This window comes from Phyllobates terribilis, unplaced genomic scaffold, assembly GCF_046119375.1.
Source record: "Phyllobates terribilis strain yellow unplaced genomic scaffold, ASM4611937v1 Scaffold_3__8_contigs__length_932513732, whole genome shotgun sequence".
In the NCBI taxonomy this organism is placed as follows: domain Eukaryota; kingdom Metazoa; phylum Chordata; class Amphibia; order Anura; family Dendrobatidae; genus Phyllobates; species Phyllobates terribilis.
In genome coordinates this window covers 553,042,702-553,062,762 of record NW_027362763.1, presented here as the reverse complement: position 1 = coordinate 553,062,762, position 20,061 = coordinate 553,042,702, and the positions used below count along the sequence as shown (strand labels likewise).

General features: G+C 40.5%; 1 protein-coding gene across 8 annotated transcripts in view; it reads right to left on the bottom strand.

The window, feature by feature from the left end:
- SASH1 (SAM and SH3 domain containing 1) overlaps positions 1 to 20,061 on the bottom strand; it is a 1,215,158-nt gene that overhangs the window by 32,104 nt on the left and 1,162,993 nt on the right. For all 8 annotated transcript variants that reach the window (XM_073671384.1, XM_073671385.1, XM_073671388.1 and 5 more), the window contains 7 exons: positions 15,777 to 15,848; positions 12,693 to 12,836; positions 5,131 to 5,266; positions 4,696 to 4,865; positions 4,199 to 4,408; positions 2,567 to 2,717; positions 1,032 to 1,145 (listed from right to left, as the gene is read on the bottom strand). In XM_073671384.1, the coding sequence (XP_073527485.1) occupies positions 1,032 to 1,145; positions 2,567 to 2,717; positions 4,199 to 4,408; positions 4,696 to 4,865; positions 5,131 to 5,266; positions 12,693 to 12,836; positions 15,777 to 15,848 (997 nt within the window). The remainder of the gene's footprint in view (positions 1 to 1,031; positions 1,146 to 2,566; positions 2,718 to 4,198; positions 4,409 to 4,695; positions 4,866 to 5,130; positions 5,267 to 12,692; positions 12,837 to 15,776; positions 15,849 to 20,061) is intronic.

Below are 20,061 nucleotides of genomic sequence, written 5' to 3'. Positions count from 1 at the left end.
GGAATAACGAGAACGAGGGTCCTAAAGCTCCCTATGTGAATGTAGCAATAGTGCACATGTTTTGCCACTAGTGATGAGCGAGTATACCTCATGAACCCTTTCGGCGAGCATGCTCAGGTGCTCGCCGAGTATTTTGGCGTGCTCGACGTTTCATTCCCTGTCGCCGCGCCTGCAAGTGTCACGACTGTTAGACAGCTGTGACACTTGCAGAGAGAGCCTGGTGACAATGAATGAAACGCCGAGCACGCCAAAATACTCGACGAGCACCCAAGCGTGCTCGCCAAAAGGGTTAATGAGGTATACTCGCTCGTCACTAGTTGCCACCTCTTTCTTCACACAGGCCATTCTTATGTACTGTGGGGATTCCAATCGCTTACTACCTATATATTTATTACCTATCCTATGAACAATACACAAAAATATTATGTCAAGAATAGTAATGGAGGTGCTCTAGATTTTAAGCGGCCTTTGTAGATATGTAAAAAGTTTTACATTTAGTATATCTGATTTTTTAGTAATTTTTGACAAACTGTATATCTTCATATCAATTGGTCCAAAATGTTAGAAGATAGTTTAGCATGATGAAAATAACCAGTTAGGTAAGTTACTCAGCAGTGTTAAGTCATCTTATAGCCAAGATCCACAGGATTGGTTTGCAAGTGTTAATGGAGTCTGTTCTCCTGATTAGTGCGACGTTAAGGATGGTAATGCAAATGAAAATGACGCAGGCAAAGAATGTCAGTGATAGCACACAGGCTACAGAGGAAATGAAGCCAAGCATGGGTGATCCATGTTAGGGAGGCATGAGCCATTCCAAAATGCACAGACAGGTCCGCAGGGTTCAGTAATGTGCATACTGGCCAACTGTGCCGGCTATGAACAATAAATTAACATTAGTTTGTTTCCTGTGTTCAACAGAACAAGTATTGTCTTTATAGCTGGACTATGGAAGCCTACGCATGCTGGCCAGTATACATGGTGTGCAATGCGGGGCAGCATGATGTTGGCCATTGTCTACTTCGTGCCATTACCATGCTCTATGTTTTCACTGCTCTCATAGCAGCCAGAGTCCCGGGGGGAACATCCACTTCGATTCTCTCCCTCTGTGAGTAGTTTTTCCTGAGATCCGGATTGATCACTGTTACCTGTGGAAGTAAGCAGTAATAGCAGTTAAGATACAGGCATATGGGAAGGTTTAATGGTAGCACCAACAAGATCAATACACTCACACTATGTATGCTACTCACATGTGTAACTGTGTGATTACAATTTCTAATGCCTGTAAGGTCATGGGTTCAGTTTCTTTTGGTCTGTAATGTTTTGTGAGCGCACATATGAGTTTTCTGCTGCTCTTGGATTTTCAGGATAGCGGGGCAGATTTATTATTCTAAATGTGCTCCAATTCCGGCATAATTTGCACCAAAAAACTGTCTTCCATGTCTTCTTCCATGCACCACAATGATGTGCTTTAGACACATTCTGACAAGTAGCTTGTGGCTTTGCTGGAAAGAAGTAACGGACTAAAATGTGATATCGTGTGCCAAAGAGAACACTGAGATCAGAGAGATCGGGTTGCTCCCCTAATGGATTTGTATAGGTTATGAATGTTAATCAATGAATAAAATGTGCTTGAGAGCTATGCAAGCAAGCATAGCATTATTGGACTGCTGCTGCTCCTTGCAGAACACCAAATCGGTCCGAAATAAATGATAAACCAATAGATTTATTTCAGGTAGTTTCAAAACCAATCTAAAAAAACAGTGGTTAAAATACAAAAAGGAGGATGAGAATGAACATGGTTTTGGAGAGAGCCATAGACTCCATTTTTCTTCCTGACGTCTATCAAAAGATGTGCTGAAACCTTGACACAAATTTCAAGCACAAATAAAACCAACTAACAGGTGAAGTATGCTTATATTAGGCAGTATAACGATGCCTCAAATGTGTCAACCAGCATAAAGCACTGTGATAAATCTAGAGCGTTTAGAGACTGTCCAGCCTAGATTTGTAATAAAAATAAGACAGTGTTTATAACAATGTCTGACAGCCCAACTACAGGGGTCCTACATTCATTACAACACTCTATAGAGTGCATATTTATTTGGATTGCTCATGTTTTGTTTTTCTAAATTATAACATTCTTATAGTCAATATTCAGGTCATCATCAAGGAAAATATTAGGGCATAATTATCCATACTGTCTAATTCTTAGTGTAAATGTCAACTAGACAGTCTTAAGATGCAGCAGATTTATCACAGTGGTCCATGCTGTTTGGCTCATTGTAACACTGTCCAGTCTCAGTTGGTGCCACCTCTTAGTTGGCTTGCTACGTGTCATAAGTTTGCGCATGGCGCACGTTAAGCCATGCCCTTTCCCAGCAAACCACATCCCTTTTCAGGGAGGCCACGCCCCCTTGTCAAACAAAGTACAAAAAGTGTCTATACCACCTAATAAATATGGTGCGAGTCTTGAAAGACAGTTTGTTTGTGCAAGTTACACCAGAATTCTGGTGCATTCAGCTTGATAAATATGCCCCATTGTTTTTACATATTCAGAAAGTCTTACTGTCATATTCCTGTAAGAGTTCAATAGCCGTCAGGAGGACTGCTTTGTGTTCTGGATTTTGTATGTTCAGTTCATCCAAATCTTCCGCTTCTAGCAGTTTGAACGTGTCTAAATCTTCATATCCATTGAAAAGAAAGGTGGGCATGTGCTCCTGGAAAGCAAACACAAAAGCTGTCTTAATGAAAGGACGACAACAACAAGAGATGTGTTATCCGGAACATTGGGAGATCTTAGAAATTAACATCTAATGGCATAATGTAATAAACACTCCTATGTATGTGTGTGATCTTCCAGCACAGCTAAAGAATATATAGAAACAAATACAGAAAAAACTCTGCCAGGACTTGATCTGTATGTATGCCGAGGAAGAAGGGATAGCTTGCTGTGCATGGCGGTACACTTTCACTATACCGGTGATTTATTGGCTCATTATCAAAACGTATCAGTCCAAAAAAGCCATATTCTGGATTGGCTCTTAAAGGCAAGCTTGTTTAAAAGCTGAGCCTAATGTAATGTCACAGAGAACACTTCTAATGCGTAGATAGACGATATAGAGGTAAATGTAATTTTGTGAAATTGTCCGGTATTACCATATTACCAGTAGTCAGCTAATCACTGTAACTGAATCGTCTTTCTGTGCTGTATATTTGTCAGCAATGTGAGTTATTGTCTGCAGTGACCACGACAAGCTCGTATGCTGAGAAAACCCGGGACAGCCCATATGCAAGGAATCATAATAAGCAATCATATTGCTCAGCTAGTCCATTAAATACACTTTGTAATATAAGCAACTGATTTCATGCTTGGTGGTTTTATCACAGAGGTGAAACCGTTATTGGATAAATCTTATTTTATACCTATAACCTCTATTAAGTTTGGCTCTCGGTTTCCATGTAGTAAAAGAAAAATCACATTTATTTTCTAATTGCATCTTTGCTGTGTAACTCGGAATACATTTAAAGACTCCCTTCATAATGCCATAGCTAGGAGTATACACGAGGCTTGGGTTTGTACACAATAACATGAATGTCCACTTCTGAAAGGGTTTTATAGAAGGTTGGGACACAAGTTTCATCAAAGCTGAAGAATTTGATCTATATAGCCTCATATTACATGTCATTTCTAGAGATGAGCGAATCTGGCAAAACTTGAATTTGCCAGATCACGTAGATTCGTGAAATTCTGTTTACAGTGAAGATATTCTGAATGTCTCTCCAGTCCCCAGAACATAATAAACATCATTTGTAAAAAATAAGAAATAATTATACTCACCTTACTGCTCCCCTCTCTATCTCTTCCACTCCTCACGGTCCCGCAACCGGTTCTCATAGCATCTTCTTATCCCCACCGCTCTCGCTGAAGGCCCGGTATGGTTCAGCACATGCACGCATAAGTGCAGGGCACATGGGATGTCAGCGCTAATGGCGGTAATATGAAGATGCAACAACGGGGCCAGACAGGGAATGGTAAAATGAGTATAAGTGTTTGGTTTATTTAAAACGTTTTGATGGCCCTTTACAGTTCAGGAAAACGGTGACCAGTGAGGAAGCAAATTACAAAAATAACATAATCTGCATTTTGGCAAATGCTGATTTAGTAAAATTTGAGTAGAATGATGAAAACGCAACAAACCTTAAGATTAATGCGATCCAAGAGCTCCTCTACTGACTTGGGCTTTGGTGGTCTTCCCTTGCGACGCCTTCTTGTTGGACGCTTAGGCTTTTCTTCAACTTCATTGATTACGTCCACATAAATGAACTTGAAAGTGCCAACTTTATTGTTTAAAAGGCCCATCCATGTGCCCATTGGAGGCTTGCTTATAATTTCAATGATGTCTCCTTTCTGTAGAAAAGACAGTAAGTAAAGAATGTAATGCAACACTGCACATTAGATCTCCGTTCTTTAAGAAGTGTTTAGCAACATTTCTTGCTTTTTTTAACTAGGATCCCTCACTGAATTGTCTACTTCTATAAAAGCTTGATGTTCTCCAAATGTTTAGAAACAGCTCTACGACAATTGACTACATTATTAATGTAGTAAATGATAGATTTCATTGTGAGTGGACTTGCATTTTAACACTTTTCGGTTGTCATTGGTTTGAGGATTAATACATAAATATGCCCACAAACCTTAAGTTTGAGAGAATCCGAATCATAGGGGCTGGGGGTGAAGTCAGTGTGCACCCTGGCCCTGCCGCAGAATGGACCTCTATATGGCAGCTCTTCATCATCACCATCTTCAGACTTGACACTCTCCCTGTTGCTTGCAGAGGAGTCGGTTGTGCTTACAGTTTGGCCACCTAAGAAAACAGATGAACCAGTCAGAAGCCCTGGCTAGACAGATCGGTATGAATGCCTCTCTGCACTGTAACAGCGCAGCATTACCCTAGTTAGGAAGGGTAATGAGAATATTGTGCAGGTCGTCTACCATAAAACAGATAGTTAGGCTACTAAATAACATGTGAAATCACAGCAGACAACAATTAAGCATTGGATCTCTCAGTCGCCATCCTCTCCACCTTATAAAATGCACTTTACATGTAAAATTCAATATGACAAGCTTACTCATAGAGCTCTGACCACTCAGCGAGCTTCGAAGACTTTCCACTGAGCCTCCTGCTTTCAGTTTTGGCTTTTCAAGTGTGCTTGTAGGGGGCAGAGGAGATTCAGGAGAACCAGGTATCCCATCTATGCTGGAGTCCTGAAAAGTATATTTTAACATGGAGATACAAATTTAAACTCAAGGATACATTTTGTACACAATGAAAAATTGAGAAGATCACATGAAACTTTAGCAGCAAACTTTTATTAGCATTACTAAAAAGAAAAAGCACTAGCATAAAAACTACCAACTCTCCTACTTTCCTAATGAATATTGGTTTAAATATGATGCATCAGCTATATACCGTAGATTAACAAATGTATAATATTTAAAGGGAATCTGTCAGCAGATTTTTTGCTATGTAATCTGACAGCAGCATGATGCAGGGACAGATATCCTGATTCCAGCAATGTATCACTTAATTTACTGAGAGCAGTGGTTGTGAAACAATCAGTTTTCTCTGCTGCAGATCTAGCAGTGCTCAGAATGCTGAGCCCTGTATAACCCCACCCACACCACTGATTGGCAGCTTTCTGTGTACACTGTACTGTACATTGACAAAAAATTGCTAACACTGTTGCGGGTACACAGAGAAAGTTGACTAGGAGGCAGGAGACACTTAGTCCTGTAGAGATAATCTCCTGCTGATAAAACACTGGTTTTATTGAAACAGTGAAACACACCCTAGTAAGTGATATATCACTTGAATCAGGCTCTCAGTCTCTACATAATACTGCTCTCAGACTACAAAGGAAAAACCCGCTGACAAATTCCCTTTAAGAAATAACCAAAAAATGTTTTCATGACACTTTGAAGCTATGCATTTCAAGATCCGTCTTTCATACCTATTCCATCATATTCATACATACAAAAAACAGATACATTCTAAGAAAAAGATCTCTATGCAGCGGACTGTAAAGCTCAAAACCTCATGGATTTACACCCTTGTCTGCAGGCTCAATCCACTTTCAAGTAACAATTTACTTTAAACCACTGTACATGGCCAATTTTATGTAGATGAGTGAACGTCACATCCATATGTGCTTGCTTAAAATTTTATTCCAAAACTTGGGCAAAAATCTTAAATTCTGAATTCATCCATCACATATGAATCATGTGTTCTGGTAATATAGGGCAATGGGATGTCCTAAAGACATCAGGAATGTTAAATGCTTCTGGGTTCACTTCAATTAGACTATATTTGTAGCTTTAGGACATAGCAGCATATTGCAGCATTTGAGGCTGAGATATCAGTACCAGTTAATAGGTGTAGTTTTATATTTATATGCTTTATAAACCATCATTTAATGGGGACCTGTCCCTTCTAAAAATGCTATTTCCCTGCAGATATAGTGGTAATCTGCAGGTAAATAGTGTATAAGCCCTGTGTAGCAGACTTACTGGCACGATGGCTACAGAGAAAATAAAGTTATATTTTCCCTGCAGCCACTCACTTTCGGTCATAGGGAGGTTCAGTGAGTGACAGCCTGCTGTGCAACACCCCAATGACTGGAAGCGAGCATCTGCAGGGAGAATATATCTTCATTTTCTCCCTGTATCTGTGCTTCCAGTAAACCCATGTAATATGATTTAAACTCTATTTTCCTGCAAATCACCACTATATCTGCAGGTAAATAGTGTTTTGGGAGCTGACAGGTTCCCTTTAAAGTTCTAGACCCTGACCTATCTAATTCTCCACATAATGAACAATCAGAACATGTCAATAACCTCTCAACCGATAGAAAGTCAGAATGTCAGTGTAAACTGTATGAAACTACGGAAAATTACTGTGTGTAGAAGCAGCAACTTGTCTTTCCAATGATGCCAAAAGTTCAGACAGGCCAAGTGCACAGAACTTACAAATAGTCATAAAAGTAGTCAAATGAAACCTATAATTTGCATTTTGCAAGACATGTATTTAATGTCTACAGTAGCTGGAATAGAAGCACGTGATCTCTGAACCACAATAACCCCTTTGTCTGCTGTGTGTGTCAGACGACCATGGGGCACCAGAACGGGCAAGGCTTTCTAGCACTTACTGATTTTTAGCTGAAGTCAATAGAAATCCTTTATATGTTGTAAGATTGCAGGACAATTGCTACACGTCACTTACTGTTAATGGCTTAAGCAATTCCTTTGTTATTGACCCATGTATCAAAACCTGATCAACATCATTCTGTACGTTATACAATATTCTAGTAGAAAAATTGTTGGTTGGTGACATAAAAGCAATAAAATCTCTGCGTTTTTTACCTGTCATTCATAGGGATGTTTAATAATAATAATAATAATAATCTTTATTTTTATATAGCGCTAACATATTCCACAGCGCTTCACATACATTATCGTTATGTTTAAGACGTGGGGACATCATTATATGATGCACCACACACTACTCAAAAACAAAAGTTAAAGCTTTAAGTTTGTGGGCTGTGATGCTAAATGTGAACCATGTCTTCCAAAAACCACACCTTTTCTAGTACGAGGGCAATGGCATTCATAGCACCTGAGGAATCTAATCTCTAATATATACAGAAGCTGACCTTTCATTAAGCAGTGCAAACATATACTAGCTTCAAAAGACGCCCTTAAATACAGCAGAAACTGCTTGGCATAAATCTGTCAGCAACTGGCATCAGTGCAGTCTATAGGCGTCAAAGTGACATATCTGTTGGATTAGTGGAGTAAAGCATTGTCAGCTTGGTGTAGCAGGCGGCTCATCTGTCTGCTATCATGAATACATTATGCCATTATGCTGTCGGCTCTGGAGGAGTTAGAGAGTGAAAGCGCCTCAACTCAAGCAGGTACTTTTCCGGGCTCTGTTTTGGCCAGATCTACGACGTTTCCCCCCTTTTCCCTCTGCCCACAAGTGGAAATATTTAATAAATTGGTCAGTAGGGACCTTAGGGCATTGTCCGGAAGATCAAAGAACCATAATCTTACGATGGAACAGAGACAAGCCCTAAATGAGCTACAATCATTAAAAGATGTGGTCTTTAAACCAGCGGACAAGGGGGGAAATGTCGTGATTTGGCCTATTGCGAAGTACGAGAAGGAAGCTTTTAAACTTCTTAGAGACCGTACATCTTACAGCACCTTACCCGACAACCCCATGACATCCTTCAGAGCAGACCTCTTTGACATTTTAGAACGTGCATACGAACAGGGTATTATCCCCAAAAAAGTCCTTGATGGCCTCTGTACTAGGTATCCGGTCATTCCGACCTTTTACCTTCTCCCAAAGATCCACAAAAACCTTTCAGACCCACCAGGACGTCCCATTGTCTCTGGCATTGGTGGGCTATGCAACCCTATTTGTAAATTTATTGAGCACTATTTGCACCCTTTGGTGGAGACGCTGCCCTCCTATGTCAGGGACACTGGGGACGTCCTCAGTAAAATTGATGGCATATATCTTGACCCGGGTAATCTGCTGGTGGCTGTTGATGTTGAATCATTATATACTAGTATTGGCCATACGGATGGCTTACGTGCAGTTGGGTTCTTCCTTGAGAGCAGTACTCTGGACGCCTCCCTTCGTGCACTGGTCTTGGAACTACTTGAATTTATACTTACCCACAATTTTTTCACATTTAAAGATCGTTTTTTTCTTCAGAGACGCGGCACTGCGATGGGAGCGGCGTGTGCGCCATCCTATGCTAATCTCTTTCTCGGTTTTTGGGAGAGGGAGATTTTCGGGGGTGGCGCGCGCGCCGCTGCCCAGGCGCAGTGTTGGTTTAGGTATATAGATGATATTTTTGTTATTTGGCAGGGTTCCGAGACTGAGCTTCATAATTTCATTGCTCTTTTGAATAGGAATGAACTGAACATAAGACTCACATATATATGGGATCCTACCCATATTGATTTTTTGGATATTGGCATTACTGTCCAGCAGGATGGCCTATTACAGACTGATGAAAACATCGGTCAATGCATTGTTACATGCAACATCAGCCCATACACCGGCCACCATTCGGGCCATTCCTGTTGGACAGTACCTCAGAGCCAAACGCATCTGCTCTACCGATGCGGCGTTTGAGGCTCAGTCTCGCGACCTATGCGAAAGATTCCGGGAACGGGGCTACAGCGCGAGATCTATTAGGAGAGGCTACAGACGGGCTCAGAGAACCCCACGTGACCTCCTTTTGATCAACTCTGATAGATCGCATGGAGGAGATCCTCCAATCAGATTCATATCAACATACAACAGCCACTGGCAGACTATTCGTGGGATTCTTAATAGACATTGGCCTATCCTTAAAACAGAGCCAGTACTCAATAAAATCCTGCCCGATAGACCATTGATGACGGCCCGAAGGGGGAAAAGCCTGAAGGATTCTCTGGTCAGGAGCCATTATGTCGCCCCTACCTCTACTCCCTTCGGGGTGACCAAATCACGATGGGGATGTTATCCATGTGGGTCATGCATGGCCTGTCGAAACATTATTCGGACTAAGTCATTCTCTGCTAGTCAGGGTAGGGAGTTTCGGATTACCCGCCATATCTCCTGCAGCTCTACGCACGTGGTCTATATGGCTACATGTCCATGTGGATTAAACTACGTGGGCCTTACGTCCCGCGAATTTCGAGTCCGTGTCAGAGAACACGTCAGGGACGTGGTAGCTGCGAGGGATGTTGCGGATTTCTCGACACTCAAGACAGTCCCACGGCACTTTAAGCTGCGCCATGGTTGTGACCCCTCACTCCTTAAGTTTGTTGGGATTGATATGGTGCAATTAGGCACCAGGGGTGGCAATTATAAGCGTACTTTGGCGCAATTGGAGTGCCGTTGGATAGCTACACTGGACACGGTGACCCCTGGGGGCCTCAATGAAAATAATAGTTTCTCTTCTTTTTTGTAGTTCCTCATCTTCTCCGTTTTTAATTGTGGTTTTTATTTTCTGTCTTACATTGTTTCTCACTTACTTCTTTTCTTTCTCTTATTTATATTGTGCATATTTAGGCATCATTATCTACACCTCTACATCATATGCAGGATCCCTTCTGATTTATATGGAATTGGCCATCCGGAATATCCACACCACAAACAATCGTCTGGATGGCTATCCACTGTGCCAGCTTGCTATATACTCTACCCAATGATGAATGTATATTTTCATTATATGGTTTTTCGAACTCTGTGTTAACCTATATTGGGATTATGGATGTATTTTTCTGACATGTATTGATATATTTAACTATGCTCATATGTGAATCGATGGCCCCCTCTATAATATAAGAATCTGTATCTTTCAGACATTTCACTCATTATGATGACGGGTACCTTTGAGCTCTGGGTTCTGCTTTTGCCCATATGTCTGCCCTTTTTCATTATGGCCGCCGCTGTGCCGCGCATGCGCAGTGCCGTCTCCTCCGGCCGCGCCCCGTCGGGCTTCCGTACGAGGGGGTTGTGGGTAGTGACGCGGTTCTTTCGCGTCCCTGCCCGCGATCCCCCGGGAAACTGGCCTGCACGTGACGCGACGCTCAGGGGGGGACGCAGTCACTCCGCATGCGCTGCTCTCATCAGCGATGACCTACAAGGGGGTATTTAATGGTGCCTACCCTATCCACAGCCACAGCCCCCCGAGGAAGCCACGCGAAACGTGCGTCGGGGCTTGTAGCACAGCTCTGTGGCTACCCCTGTCCCCATGGGTGAGTTTTCAGTATTGTATTCCGTTGACTTTTGGGATTATGTGACTTCTCCTGGTGTGCATTACATCATTCAGCTGTTAGTCCTTCTTTTTACCGGTACTACTTGGACTTATATATGGATGCTGTCACTATATCTATAGGTACTAGCCTAGTTACTTTACGGATCATTTACTGACCAATGCAATTCTGTACTTAACCCTTTGGGGGACCCACGAATCCATAGCCGTGGCTGCTATGTGTGTATTCTGACCCTGCCTTGATTTGCTCTTTTAGTGTCACATGATTTTTTTATCTATTTTTCTACTCAATAAAATGCTATTTTAAATACACTTATATTTCCTTGTACTTTTTATAGGGTGTCTCACTCCTATTCTCTTTAGGTCTAATATTTATGCAGGAGTACCTTATTTTGACTTATTATGAAATTGTACCATGTTGTTCGGTTCTTGTTTCATTATGCCAATGGAGTTGCAAAGGGTTTTGCTGTTCAAATGTTTAAACAACAGATATGAATAGACAATCGTTTTACGTCAACCAATTATTGCTACACCATGCTATAATAATTATAGCCATGTAAAGTCATTCACCAGCAATTCTAACTCTTTTTCTCCATGGTGAGAGGTTAAGGTTGACTAAGCAATACGACTATTCTTCCACGCAAAAGTTTATATAATATAATATTTGTTATGCTAGCCTGTTTGCAATACAGCCATGCACAGCTAGAGGGCAGCACATACCAGTGTAGAGTCTATGGCGCTAACCTTGTAGATAACTTTTCTTACACATGGTTTAGAATATGTGCTGCAGAAAAGGATTATAAAGCGTCTATTATTCTGTATGTAAATGCTGCTTCTTTTCCATTAATTTGCAGAAACATAACATAATTCAAATGTGCATTTGTTCATGATTATTGCGTTTGGGGGGAAAAAGTGAATTGTGTATGGTTTACAGGGAAAATAGCAGACTCTACATTTCTGTACTGTTATCTGTGTACTGCAGGTTTGAACATAAAAGGAAATTATCTTATTAGTTTCTATGAGTAGCAACTTTATTCTTATAAAAGTTTTATGCCAGAAGCACAATGACTGTGCCCCGTCTTAGGCTATATTCACATGTAACATAAATATTATGGAAGATAACGAAACTTGAATAAATCTTACCCACACACTGCAGAAGCTTCCTGAGCAAAAATTGATACAAATCAAATCAACTCATATTGTGGAATCTCTTGTAAATTTTTCCCCATTGAGTTCAATGGGGAAGTCAAAATGTGCAAAACACCCCAATTGTTGTGAATGCTGCCACAGATTACCAGCGGACCTAGAGCAATGTACCAATTTTGAAAAAAAAGAAAACACTAGGGGCCCGATTCATTATTATTTTGATCAATTTTGTGCAAAAAATGCTAGCCAATACCGCAAGAGTAAAAAAAAGAAAAGTAACTTCAAAAGACCCACAAATTATGAATTGGGCTATTGAATTTTAAAATCTAAAGTATGTACTGATCTCTGGTCAATGAATGTGTGTCTGAGTGTAATCTAGTCTTGGGACCTCTTAGTTCTGTTGTGCCGTAACTTTGGCTGGAGTCTAGGCTTTCTTTTCACCTGCTGTGCTATGGTAGCCATAGACCCTGGCCAGCTCAGAGATGTATTCAGTTCCAGGAATGTTAGCACCTGACTAATACCTGTAACCCGTTTCCTCGGCCCCCTTTAGCACCGAGCCTAGCGAGGCTGGAGGCTGTGTATACATACGTGGAAGCCTGCGTTCTGGAACAGCTGGGATCCAGGACTGGACACATTGTCTCTGCTTTCTGAAGCAGCTTAACTTCAATAAACAATTTGCAGGAAAGGAATGTAAATTTCCTACTGACCTGCTCTGACACAGAACTTGTGTATTTCTTGGACATCCTTTTCCTCATGGTTTCCTTGACAGACTTGACTTTCTTACCAAGCGAGATCCTCGGCGTGGTGGGGGATTTGATGACTTCTTTGTATATAAACTCCCCATCTTTCTCCTGGAAGAGTAAATCAGGTCAAGCTCCGCTTTTCCAATAGCCACATGTATTTGATGGGTAAGAGCCTAGGGCAACTAGCTATTTGTGGAGCCACGTGTATGAGCGAATGATTGCTAGAAACATAATCTTTCTTTTAAGGTGTATTCCACAAAATCTTGTATATACAGGGAGGTACTGAACATTCTTGGTAAAAAAAATATCTGTGAGAGACTGAAAAATGCTATTTGTAGGTATGATCTGTGAAGCACTAATACTAAACAGTGTTGGACGTCAGCCTCACTAAAAGATCTTGGTCCTCCAAATCTATGAGGGAAGAAGGGAGTGCCATAATGCATGGGCACCACAAGCTGAGAACCATAGCTACCATGTCTACCTAAAGGGGTATTGCCACCTCAGATATTTATGGCATATCCATAGGATATGCTACAAACATTTGATAAATGCAGGTCACACTGCTAGGATCAACATCTATCTCGAAAATGGGGTAGTCATGTGCCACCGTGACTTAAAAAGAGGTATACGGTTGTCTCAATTCACCCAAATATGGCTGCATGTGCTTGTTTGGCTATTTTCATAACTCCCATAGAAATGAAAGGAGAGGCATGCTTGTGTGGCCACTGGCCTATTGACCGAGGATGTGCGCTGAGCCCTTTAAAGGATATGTGCACTGGGGTGGAAAGGCCCTCTATGCATATAGCGTTTTTTGAGGAGCTCAAAAACTATGGCCCAGATTCAATAAGACTGGCTTTTTTCATGCTGTGCTTGATGAGGAGGCAGGGTGGGGTGTGAGGCTCCTGATTCATTAAGAAGCCTAGGCCTCAGTGTGCGTCTCACTACAAATCTTACTCCAGTCCCTGCTGAAGTAAGATTTGTAGAGTAGCAAACGCCACCGCTCATCTTGAATGACAAGCAGGGGGTTGTGGCAGCCGGTCATGCCACAGCAACTCCCACTTTAACAGAGCTGGGCAAAAATGGAGTGAAAACACCAAAAGTCATAACATTTGTGTACAACCACGTGTTGCATAAAATGTTACAACTTTTCAAAGTTTTCTACTCCAGAATTCTGCCGAAAAAGCTTTGATGAATTGGACCCTACGAGTTTTTCATACAGAAACAGCTTCAGGAAAATCTTGTTTTTGGGAGTTTTCCTTTTTTTCCTTAAGAGGTTTTTAAGGCGGCGTACCCACGATCCGATCACCTGCGCTGCGTCCAAACCGCTGCGTTGTACAGTGGAAGCACAGTGGATTTATAGAAATCCCATGTCCATTGTGCTTCTATTTGAAACCGTATAAACTGACCCGCGGCGCGGCTTTACGAGCCGCAGGATGCCAATTTCTGTTGTGGAGATGCTAGTCTCCGCAGCAGAAATGTCCCCAATAGAATGTATAGAGTGTGATAACTCTGCATGTGTCAATGAACACATGCGGATTTACCTGCGTGATCAGACACAGCGCTTTGGACGCAGCGAAAATACGCGCCGTCCAAAGTGCTGCTGTAGCCTGATCGTGGGCACGTACCCTAAGAGTTTTTTTTCTGAAGTGTTCTTTGTAGCCTTTTAATTGGACATTGCCTAGTTTGGAGAGGTTTCCTTCAGGATCCTCTTCAAATAAGTGACATGCAGTTTCTCTTTTTTACCAGAAGTTTTTCAAAATCACTTTAGAAGACAAGACTTAAAAAAATCCTAATATGAACAGCAAAGTGGATTTCCCATGCAAATTCATTTTAAGAGTTTTCCAGGAGTTTTTGAGGAGGTTTTTGGAGAGAATCTGCTCCAAAAACTCTTAAAAAACCTTAAGATGTGTTTGTAGCCCGGCTATTAGATTTGCTATTATGGCTTTAGATAACTTCACTCCTATCGTCCAACAATAATTAGGTACTTCCATTTTTTACCACAAAAAAATCTGTTACAATTTCCAGCAGCCAATTTCATCTATTGGCTACTGAATGTACTATATGTATCCACTTAAAAAGCCAAATAAAATCTGTCTGCCTGCTTGTTGGCAGTGTGCAAATAAAAAGTTTTCTACAGCGCACTAAACTTTACGTGTTTATTCAAACACAGAACTTCAGCTAAGTGATGGCAGTGTAGAATTCTTATAGAAACTTGGCTGCCAGACCGCTAACAATGTGACTTTTCTGGCACGGCTAGTGAATGTGTAATAAAAGTCTTGTGACAGAATCCCTTTAATAATAAATATTATTGGTCTTCATGCATAAACATTGTTCTGAGAATGTGTCAGTATTGTAACCAATCAGAATCCAGATTTTATTTGAGAGCCATGATCTTATTGGTTACTGACTGTTTTTGGAATAGTTTTTAAACACAATGAGGTCAAGTAACTGAAAATAGTCCTGGAGAGGGCAGTAAAATGTAACTTTAAAGGAAATCTGTCACCAGATTTTTGCTACCCTATCTGTGAGCAGCATAATGTAGGGGCAGAGATACTGATACCAATGATGTGCTACTCACTGGGGTGGCTGCTGTCATTTTGAAAAAAAATCAGTGTTTTATCTGATGCAGATCTACAATTATGTGAATGATGAGCCCTGAGTAACCCCACCCTCACCACTGATTGGCAGCTTTCTGTCTATGCACAGCGTACACAGAAAGCTGCCAATCAGTGGTGGAGGCGGAGATATACAGAGCTCATCAATATGCAGGACTACATGGCGGCAGGGTTACTAGTCCTCTAGTGATCATCTCCTCCTGATAAAACACTGATTTCATCAAAACTACACTAAGCAGCACAGTAAGTGACACATCACGGGAAGCAGGGTCTCTGTCTCTTCATTATGCTGCTCTGCAGATTAGGTGGCAAAAATCTGGTTACAGATTTATATAATATTCAGATAACATAAGTATCTAATGCTTTGTGTCTCCTATATACTCTACATATCTTATCAGACACTGGTCTATAAGGAGAAGCACAATGAACTCACCAGAGGGTCCGCATTATTTCCAACATGTAGAGAGCGATTGTTTAGGTCAAATCCACCAAAGCTGCAGGTCCTCTGTGAATAACAAAGAATAGAAGGGAAGGGAGCAGATAGCAAGAGAAAGATGGGATAATGGAGATAAAAAAGAATACAATTAATCGGAGAATGAACGTCACAAAGCACAAAGCATATCCAGCAATGGAAACCAGGAAAATAAAACATTGAAGTATTTGATGTTACACCACAGTGATTCATGCTCACAAATGAGGTCTGTGTGTATCACACGCTTTATAAGAAGCTGTTTGTCTAGGACATTTGGTTTGGAGGCACAGAAACCACTTTTAAGACATTGCTGGTAGACGCCATTATTTGTAGACTTCATCAAAGTCTTCAGAGACATCTCTCAAACCCTCTGCAGGATGTGCTAATGTATGTTAACCATATGGCTCATTGTTCACAAAAAACCCTGCCTGATCTTCTCCCCCCCACTTCTTTATCTGCTTCCAGCATGTTACATGAGTGCATGCTATACACTTTTCTAAAAGGGACTGAACAATAGTGGGAAATATCTGAATATACATGATATTACTATATACCATGCACAAAATCAATCATCGTCAGGTAAAAAGGTCAAACATAAAAGTGAAAAAGTCAGCTTATTCCTGCCACATAAAGAAATTTTATTTACACACAGGTAGACAATGACGATCCTAAAGAAACGGCAAAGAAAACACCTCAACTCACACAAAAAAAGAACAAAAATATAAAAAAAAAGTGAGGCCATAGTCAGTGATTTTTCTGATGCAGCTGCCCTTTTTCTAAAGCTGGCCACATGCATGAGATGACATATATTTGATGGCACCCACTGACAATCTATGGTCAAAGGGACGATATGTTGTTGGATATTAATCTGCCATCAATGCTGTATTAAAATAGCAACAGGATAAGTTGCCCTTGATCATGTATGGACATGGTGAAAGCTCTGGACTTAATCACTTAACGAACAGCGATCTTATGTCTATGGCCAGTTTGAGGCAAATTGGAAAAAAAGCTTTGACCTGGTTGGGTACTTCAGAAGATCCCGTAGATTAGGTTGCACTAACTTTTATATATATCCACTTTCCATAAGGATTCATTCACATCAGATTTCTTATGTATGGGAAAAGCGGACTGATTATTTTGATCAGACTCTGATCAGAGTGTGGTCCGAGTGACATCAGTTTTTCTCAGACGTGAAGGAAAAAAAAAGTTTCTCCACCTTTTCCTATGTGATTGTCTGTGAAATCCGAGTGCAGTCCGATCTTTTCATTGACTCAGACTTGCATTGCCGACTTTGATCAAAATCGGATATGTCTTCACAGACACTTGAATGGCCCCATAGACTATCACACGTACAAGTGGCATTCGTGAAAACCACGGATAGAACTCGTACGCGAAAATCAGATGTTTGAATGAGGGCTAAGAATGAGTAAGCGAGATATCTAATATTTTACAATTGCATTAGTAATATTTTTCTAAGGAGGAATGGTGCATGACCTAAAACAATATATGCTGGTCACTTAGACCGGCATTGTTCACAGGGGGAAACTGGAGTCAGAGGCGCCTTACTCATAAGAAGCATGCGCCTTTTAATGAGTAAGACGCACCTAAAAAGTGGCATCTGCCTCCATGCGCCTCATCACAAGTCTTACAAAAGTCAAGTTCTGGAGTAAGATTTCTGGGGTAAGGTATGCCACAGCATATCATGAATTAGATCAATAGTGGGGTCACACCCCCATCCTGCACCCGCTTTACCCATTTTGGAGGAGCTGGGTGAAACTGGCATGAAAATGACAAACAGATGAAACAATTTTGCACAACCTTAAGTTGCACAAAAAATTGTGACTTATCAAAGTATTTTATGCCAGATTTCTTGCAAAAACACTTTGATGAACCTTGGCCTAAATTTCTGAGAACACAAAATAATAAGGGAGATTAACAGTGTCCATGCTGAAAATGAAAAGGCAGATTAAAAGTCTTCTAAGAGCTTCACACAACAACTTAAGCTGGTTCTCTGGCCATACCTTCATTGTGTATATGGGCTATGAAAAATGATATTTTTGAAAAGCATTTTCAGAAGTGAAGTGTTACATTCCATGCGTATTTGCTCCACATTATTTTAAGGTAATTGTAACTGTAGCTGATCATAAAATGATCAAAAGAGTAACCAAGTTTATTTTTTAATAATAATATTTCAATAGAAATGATAAATGTACCAAGGATTTGTATATGTGTATTTTCTTTTTCTAACAGTATCCAAGGCTTTGTCCATTCATTTTTTCCCTAAAGGCTGGCCCCTGCCATAATATTTTTTTCTTGCTTCAGAAATAACCGCAACTTTCTTTTTTTTTATATAAACCTAAGATGTTTCGGGAACACTGTAAGCAACTTATTCTCCATGTATGACAACAGCATTCTTGATATACGTGACTACAGCATGAAGATATGTGTTCTCATCCCAACAGAACAACCCATCATGTACAGAAAGCTATTTTTTTTCAACAATCTGGCTACCCCAAAGCTAGACGTAATTCAAGAGATATGCGAAGATTTTAATTCATATGACCGGCTTTACACTTTGTTCACAAATAGATCATTGCTCTGCAAATTAAAGTTAGTCATAGCAATACTCCTTGATGGACCCCAAATCCCTCCATGTAATTGTATCCTTGTAGTAGTTATACCTGAAATACATCCTATACATAAACTCACTTTTTTGTGGATATGGATAGGTTATGTTTATAAAATGTCGCCAAATGTTCAGCTTACACAGCAGAAAATATTCACTGAAAATGTCCATGGGCTACAGGGGCTTGATGGATGCGGAAAAAGGGTCCTTTTGTCATATATTTGTGCAGCATATGCTTTCAATACCTTTTTCTCCTTTGTATTAAAAAGCATAGTTGACTAGGATTTATAATGAAAGGAGATTATGATTGGCTTTTATTAATTAGAATTGGATCTGTGTACCATATTTGTGGGGCGTCACACAATTGTCATCATAACTATACCGTTTGGTGGTCAGTTACAAAATCAGATTGGACGTGACTATATCCTAGGAAGGACACTTCAATTCCTTTCCAAGACTCCGTGTCCCTTCTCTATACTCCATTCAGTACAAATTCTGCCTTAAAGTGCATCTTACAGCTTTGTACACAGCCATATTAAGGGGTAACATCTTACAGCAACAGCCAAAACCAAAGGTGTCAAAAGAATACATTAATTACATAGTGATGATTCCAATGTATTCATAAGAAGAGTGATATGTACAACCCCTGGCAAGAATTATGGAATCACCGGGCTCGGAGGATGTTCATTCAGTTGTTTAATGTTGAAAAAAAGCAGATCACAGACATGGCACAAAACTAAAGTAATTTCAAATGGCAACTTTATGGCTTTAAGAAACACTAAAAGAAATCAAGAAAAAAAATGTGATACTCGGTAAGGGTAATTTTTTTCAGACCAAGCAGAGGGAAAAAATTATGGAATCACTCAATTCTGAGGAAAAAAATTATGGAATCACCCTGTAAATGTTCATTTCCAAAACTAACACTTCCATCAAATTAGATCTGTTTGTTAGTCTGCATCTAAAAAGGAGTGATCACACCTTGGAGAGCTGTTGCACCAAGTGGACTGACATAAATCATGGCTTCAACATGAGAGATGTCAATTGAAACAAAGGAGAGGATTATCAAACTCTTAAAAGAAGGTAAATCATCACGCAATGTTGCAAAAGATGTTGGTTGTTCACAGCCAGCTGTGTCTAAAATCTTGACCAAATACAAACAACATGGGAAGGTTGTTAAAGGCAAACATACTGGTAGACCAAGGAAGACATCAAAGCGTCAAGACCGGAAACTTAAAGCAATATGTCTCCAAAACAGGAAATGCACAACAAAACAAATGAGGAACGAATGGGAGGAAACTGGAGTCAATGTCTGTGACCGAACTGTAAGAAACCGCCTAAAGGAAATGGGATTCACATACAGAAAAGCTAAACAAAAGCCATCATTAACACCTAAACAGAAAAAAACAAGGTTACAATGGGCTAAGGAAAAGCAATCGTGACTGTGGATGACTGGATGAAAGTCATATTCAGTGATGAATCGCGAATCTGCATTGGGCAAGGTGATGATGCTGGAACTTTTGTTTGGTGTCGTTCCAATGAGATTTATAAAGATGACTGCATGAAGAAAACATGCAAATTTCCACAGTCATTGATGATATGGGGCTGCATGTCAGGTAAAGG